We start from the raw sequence: 6,468 nt of genomic DNA on the forward strand, positions 1-6,468 counted from the left end.
TGAAGGCCAGACTCAACAACCCCTCCTGAAGGCCAGGAGGACCTAGGGAATCTCTGAGCCAGGCTTGCACTGGAATTCCCCACACCAGCGCTACGGTGGACAGACACAGAGGCAGCTCAGCCTCTGAGCCCAGGAATGCTGCCAGAAATGGCCATTTGAAGCCAGGAAAGGAAAGCAGAGGCTTGATGGCTTCAATGTGGCCGGCTCTGAGTGAGCAATCCTGTCCCACGTCTCACTCATGACCACAACCTCTGTGTGCAGTGGGATCTTTTGGGGTTTTTGTTTTGTTTGGGTGTTTTTTTTGTCTTTTTTTTTTGAAGCAGGGTCTCCCTGTAGCCCCAGCTGCTCTGGAACTCACTATGTAGACCAGGCTGGCCTTGAAGTCACAGAGATCCGCCTGCCTCTGCCTCCCAAGTGCTGGGACTACAGGCATGTGCCACCATGCCAGGCTTGTTTTGTTTTTTGAGACAGCCCAGGCTGTCTTCAAACTTGCTATGAAGCCGAGGTTAGCTTTGAACTCCTGATTCTGCCTCTGTCTTCCAAGTGCTGGGATTAAAGGCCTATGTGCTGCTCCCCCCGACCCCCATCACACTGATGGCTGAGGAAACAGGCTAAAGGAAAAGAAGTTGTAAATCTGGCCTTAAACTCTTCCCTAGAAAGAGGTTGAACTGAGATCCAAGAGACAGCCTGGCCCAGTGAAATATACCTGTAATCTCTGCCAGGCAGGAGGCTGAGGCAGGAGGATCACAAGCTCAAGGCCAACTTGGGCAAGATCTATCCAATCTTAAAATAAAAAAGAAAAGGACTGAGGACGTATGTGGCTCAGAGATAGAGAGCTTGGCACAAAAGCCTGAGGTTTTTTTTTGTTTTTGATTTATTTGGTCTTTTTGATATGGGGTCTCCCTGTAGCCCAGCTGACCTGGAACTCATTATGTAGACCAGGCTGGCCTTGAACTCACAGAGATCTGCCTGCCTCTGCCTCCCAAGTGCTGGGATTAATGGCATGTGCCACCACACCTGGCAAAAGCCCATGTTTTAATTGCCAGCACACAGACAGACAAAAACAAAACAAAAACAAAAACAAACAAACAAAAAAAACCCTAAGATTTAGGAGGTCTCACCATGCCAAGAGACCCTTGATGTTGATTTTAACCTTCTGGCATTTGTCAAATACTACCTCTCCTTGCCTCTGTGGGAAGCCTGAGGTTGCACTACTTTAACTCTTTCTCTCCCAGATTCAACACTGGCATGGACCCGAGTGCTGTTTCCTGCTGGAGGACCTGGGGTTTGGGGTTCTGTGGAGGAGCCGGACACCCCCCCAGCCCTCTTCCAGCTTGATGTTCCCTTGTTGCAAGGCCTGCTGGATGGCAGTAGTGATGGTGTCAAAGGCCAGGTCCACATTGGAGTTGTTTTTGGCTGAGGTCTCCATGAAGGCCATGCCCAAAGAGGCTGCCAGCTCCTTTGCTTCCTGGGTGGAGACACAGCGGGTGCTCAGATCACTCTTGTGACCAACCAGTAAGAAGATCACCTTGTCAGGATCCTGAGTGGATATGACCTCCTGGTGCCAATCTTGGATGTGTTCAAAGGAGTCTCTGTTTGTCACATCAAAGACCAACAGGACGCCCACCATGTTCCGGTAGAAGGATCTGGTGATGGACCTGGAGGTGGGGAGGGGGGTGGGGGGTGGTAAGTTAGGACAGGCTTAATGCCTTCAAGACACTCTCAGAGCCACGCACCAATGGGATCCACTGAAGCCTTTCTACTCCATTCCATTCCTTTCACACAATCCTGAGCTTCCCTGCCTGGGTCTCCAACTGTCACTCAGTACAGAGAACCTCCCAGTTAAGAAGTCACAAACTTTGGACATGCTTCCAATTCTGGGTATCATGTATCTCAGGCTGGTCTTGAACCTCTGATCCTCCTGTCTCCCACCTCCAGAGTGCTGGGATGGCAGGCTGCAGGGCGCTCTGCCCTCTTCCCCCAGTTTCCTGTCTCTGTTCCCCTGTCTCTGTTCCCCTTGTCTCTATGCCTCAACACAAATCCCCCTTGACACTTCCCCTCTGAGTTCTTAGAACTCTCCCAGCACCCGGGTCAATTCATCCTTGTGAGAAGTGCAATGCCCCCGGTGCAAATGGGTTGTAGGTTGTAGAGAATGTGGCTCCATGACATTCGTGGCTGTGGAACTTGGCCCATCCGACACTGTATTAGGAAGGGGTTGGCAAGGTAAGGACCACTGCAGTTGGCCCCTGGGGCGGGGGCGGGGAAGGTCCCCAGGGCGAGGAGACAGGGCGTGGACCCCTTCTCCCCAGCAGAGGTTCCCTCCCAGCCCGCCGCACCTGAAGCGCTCCTGACCCGCTGTGTCCCAGAGCTGCAGCTTGACCCGCAACCCGGGCAGCTGCAGCGCACGGCTGTAGAACTCCACGCCCACCGTGGGCTCCTGCTCCAGCTCAGGCTCCTCGGCCCGGGGTGCGCCCGCCACATAGCGCCGCAGCAGCGACGTCTTGCCCACCGCAGCGTCCCCCAGCAGCGCGATCCGAAACTGGTAGCTGCAGCTCGCCGCTTCCATGGGATCTGGTCTCCTGCCAATCTCTGGGCAGTTCTGCTCCGCCCCTGCCCGGATGGGGCCCCTCCTTCCTGCACCCCCCCCCTTGTGTCCCTCCTCCTGTCCCTGGTCCAGGCACTGCGTTTTGAGGAAGGGTCACAGTCAGCGCGCTGAAGAGTCTGGGACTCCTGAATAGTGGAAATCACAACCTCGACTTTCTCCTCTGTAAAATGGGGACAGTAACAATCTCTACTTCACAGGATATAGGGGTTAAAAAACAGAAAAGATGGGGAGGGAATAGGAGGAGCTTAACCACGTAGCACTGGCCTAAGAGACCAAGTTCTAGAAGGCCCACCCCTGCACTGGAGAATTTTCCTCTTCCCAGTCCCACCTTCTTTGGGCCACCTCAGCAATGAGGGCGACACTCTGGGAAGTGGATGGTTTACAGATGCTCCCTCTCTGCCCAGGCGCCTCTTGCCTGGAGCCTCACTAATCCTGCTTGGGGCCTCTAGATCAAGGTTCCAGTCCAGTGTTCACCAGCCCCTCTGTTTCCCCCGTGCCTGGTTTTGCTGGACAGCAGAGCTTGCGAAGGGATTTGGATGCACTCTGGTAGAGGAAGCAAGACACACAAAGTGTAACCCTAGAGAGGGCTGCAGTCCTAGGGACTTGATGACACTTAGAGGGCAGATTCATGGGCTTAACACTTTTGATAGCCTATAGTGGTTCATTTTAGAGTGGAGGAGACCAAGGCTCAGCGATGTGGTCTGTTCCAGGTCGTACAGTGACTCTTGAGTCATACAGTAAACCTATGACAGAGACTCACTCTTCATTGATGCTCCCAATGGGAAACACAAGGGATCATCTGAGAACCAGATGGATCCCACTTGGATGAAGGGTTTGTATTTGGCAGGAATGTCTGCATCCAAATCCGGCATTTTGAAGTGAGTTGTGGTGGCACACACCTTTAATCCCAGCACTTGGAAGGCAAAGGCAGGTAGGTCTCTGTGAGATTGAGACTAGCCTGGTCTACATAGTGAGTGCCAAGCCATCTGGGACTACAGGGAGACCCTTCCCTCAACAGAGGTCCCTCTCTGCAGCCCATGGGTATCCGAGAGATTGAGCTTGGGTTTTCAGGCTTGGCAGTAACTGCCTTTACTATCTGAGACATCTCACCTCTTTTCACTGATTCTACAAGCAATGAAAAGCAATTCTATCAAATCTCCAAATAACCGTGGCCAGGGCAACCGGGCAAATGCAGAATGGCATGAAATAGCTGGAAAGGCAGCCCTCCCCCCAGTCTCCCTGGTCAGCCCTCTGTTCAGCCTGTGGAGTCTGTGCAGTGTCAGCATTAGCTTCTTTGAACTTCCTCTCTCAGAGGCTCCTGATGGGGCTGGGGTCATGTGTCTACCTCTGATTGCACCTAGGACCAGAATCCTCATGTCAGCTAACCTTTGGCATAGATGCACTGTGTGACTCAAGGGGCAAGCCATTTCTTTTCTCTGATTCCTCTTCCTCATCTGCTAAGGCAAATGATGGTACCGTCCACCCATTCTGCACATTTCCAGTAGGAAGACCTGGCCACTTACTGGTCATGTGACCTCAACCAAGTTTCATTCATTTCTTCATTCATCACTTGGGAATTATTCCAATAAGTGTTGGCTATTGTTTTGTTTCATTTCTGTTTGTTTTGAGACAGGTTCTCCCTGTAGCCCCAGCTGCCCTGGAACTCACTTTGGAGACCAGGCTGGCCTCAGTCTCACAAATATGCACCTGCCTCTTCCTCCTGAGTGCTGGGATTAAAGGCATGTGCAACCATGCTCAGCTTATTTTTTATTTAAAATTTTTTATTTACTTTTATGTGTATGAATATTTTGCTTGCATGTACATATGTACCACATGCATGTGTGGTATCTGTGGAGGCCAAAAGAGGGCTTTGGATCACCATATATGTGTGTCAGGAACTGAACCCAGGTCCTCTGGCAAAGAAGTAGGTTATCTTAGCTGTTGAGCCATCTCTCCAACCAATAAGGTATGCAGGCCTTTAATCCTAGCACTTGGAAGGCAGAGACAGGCAGATCTCTGTGAACCTGTCTCACAATGAGAGCCTGTTTCAAAACAAAATAGCAACAACAAAACCCACCTAGTTATTTATATTGTATATGTGTGATGTGTGTGTGTTGTGTGTTCCTGCTACTGCATCCATACGGAGGTCAGAGGACAATTTTGTGGAGTCAGTTCTCTGCTTCCACTTTTTTTTTTTTTTTTTTTTTTTTTTTTTTACTCTATAGCCCAGGCTAGCCTAGAACTCACTGTGTAGCCCAAACTGGCCTGGAATGATCCTCCTGCCTCCACCTTCTAAGTGCTGGGATTATAGGTGTGAGCCACCACACTTGGCTAGTTAATGTTTTTCTATGGCTTTTTTTCTTGATTTGTTAAGACAAGATTTCATGGTTATGCACCCCAAACTTGCTATGTAGCAGAGGCTGGCTGACCTTGAATTCCTGAGTCTCCTGCCTCTCCCTCAATACTGGGATTATAGGTGTGTACCACCATGCCTGCTTCTGGCATATTTTTATTTTTTTATTTCTGCCTCTGCCTCCCAAATGTTGGGATTAAAGGCGTGCGCCACCACGCCCGGCTTGCTTCCACTTTTATATGGGTTCTATGGATCGAGTTCAGGTTGTCAGGCTTGCACAGCAAGCTATTTGCGCTATCTCACTGACCCATGGCTATCTTTTGTTTATCAGCATATACAGCAAGGAAGGGACAGAGACAAAGTTGCTGCTCTTGGGGAGCCTTCATTCTAATGAGGAAGAGCTAGAAAACACACATATAAGGGCTAGGGGCTGGCTCGGTGGTTAAGAGCACTGACTGCTCTTGCAGAGGACCCGGGTTTGATACCTAGCACCCACATGGTGGCTACAAACCGTCCTTAACTCCAGTTCCAGGGGAATCCTAAGCCATCTTCTGACCTTGGCATTGCACGACACGAGTGCACTCACATACATGCAGGCAATACACTCATACACAAAATAAAAATAATAAATAAAATATTTTTAAAAAGAAACACATATATAAAGGCTAGAGTGATAATTTACTTGGTTAAGTATTTGCCACACAAGCATGAGGACCTGAGTTCCAGCTCCAGAACCCTTAATAAAGCCAGGCATGTGCTTATAATCTCAGCACTGGGGAGGAGGAGACAGGAAGATCCCTGGGGCTCAACGGCCAGCCAGACTACCCTACCTAGTAAGCTCCAGGCCAATGAGAGACCCTGCCTCAAAAAACAAGGTAATTCACTTAAAGTATTCAAAACAAAACAAGGGTCTGGAGAGATGGTTCAGCAGTTAAGAGCACTGGCTGTTCTTGCAAAGGAACTAACTTTGATTCCCAGCACCCACATGGTGGCTAGCAAACATCTGTAACTCCAGTTCCAGGGGATCCAATGCCCTCTTCTGACCTCCGAGGGTATTGATGACATGGGTGCACTTAACATCGTGCAGGGAATATACATCATACAAACATGTGTGAGTGTATTGCCTGCATGTACCTAAACATATCACATGCATGCAATGACCACAGAGGCCAGAAGAGGATGTCAGATCCCCCTGGAGCTAGAGTTACAGATGCTAAACCTATTTATATTTCTTTCTTTCATGTAGCTACAGCTGGCCTGGAACTTACAATGTAGGTAATGTAGAGTGCTGAAATTAAAGGTGTACACCATCATGCCTGGCCACACCCATTTCTTACATTGTATTTAGGAGCTGAAGGATATAAATTAGGGGCAGCACAGTCTAAGGTCTTTGATTCCCTCCTTAATATAGGCAGGGAGGGGAAGCTGGGCTTGGTGGTGTAGGCTTGTAATCATTGTTGCTAGGAGCCTGGGAAAACTAGTGAGATGTTTAACAAACAACAACACCCAC

General features: G+C 49.7%; 1 protein-coding gene across 1 annotated transcript; it reads right to left on the bottom strand.

Annotated features, from left to right (window-relative positions):
- Positions 1 to 1,036: 1,036 nt before the first annotated feature.
- On the bottom strand, positions 1,037 to 2,682 carry Rab42 (RAB42, member RAS oncogene family). The gene is made up of 2 exons (XM_008847946.3): positions 2,337 to 2,682; positions 1,037 to 1,658 (listed from the first exon to the last, which is right to left on the bottom strand). Exons 1-2 carry the CDS (start codon positions 2,564 to 2,566, stop codon positions 1,238 to 1,240), a joined length of 651 nt encoding a protein of 216 aa, XP_008846168.1. The 5' UTR covers positions 2,567 to 2,682; the 3' UTR covers positions 1,037 to 1,237.
- Between the last annotated feature and the right edge of the window lie 3,786 nt (positions 2,683 to 6,468).

The sequence above is a fragment of the Nannospalax galili genome, unplaced genomic scaffold, assembly GCF_000622305.1.
Source record: "Nannospalax galili isolate Female #2095 unplaced genomic scaffold, S.galili_v1.0 scaffold23, whole genome shotgun sequence".
NCBI classification, from domain to species: domain Eukaryota; kingdom Metazoa; phylum Chordata; class Mammalia; order Rodentia; family Spalacidae; genus Nannospalax; species Nannospalax galili.

Coding starts and splice junctions, on each gene's coding strand:
- Rab42 (XM_008847946.3), bottom strand. CDS start 2,566: ATGGAAGCGGCGAGCTGCAGCTACCAGTTTCGGATCGCGCTGCTGGGG. Junction 1,659..2,336: donor GCGGGTCAGGAGCGCTTCAG/GTGCGGCGGGCT, acceptor CCCCACCTCCAG/GTCCATCACCAGATCCTTCT.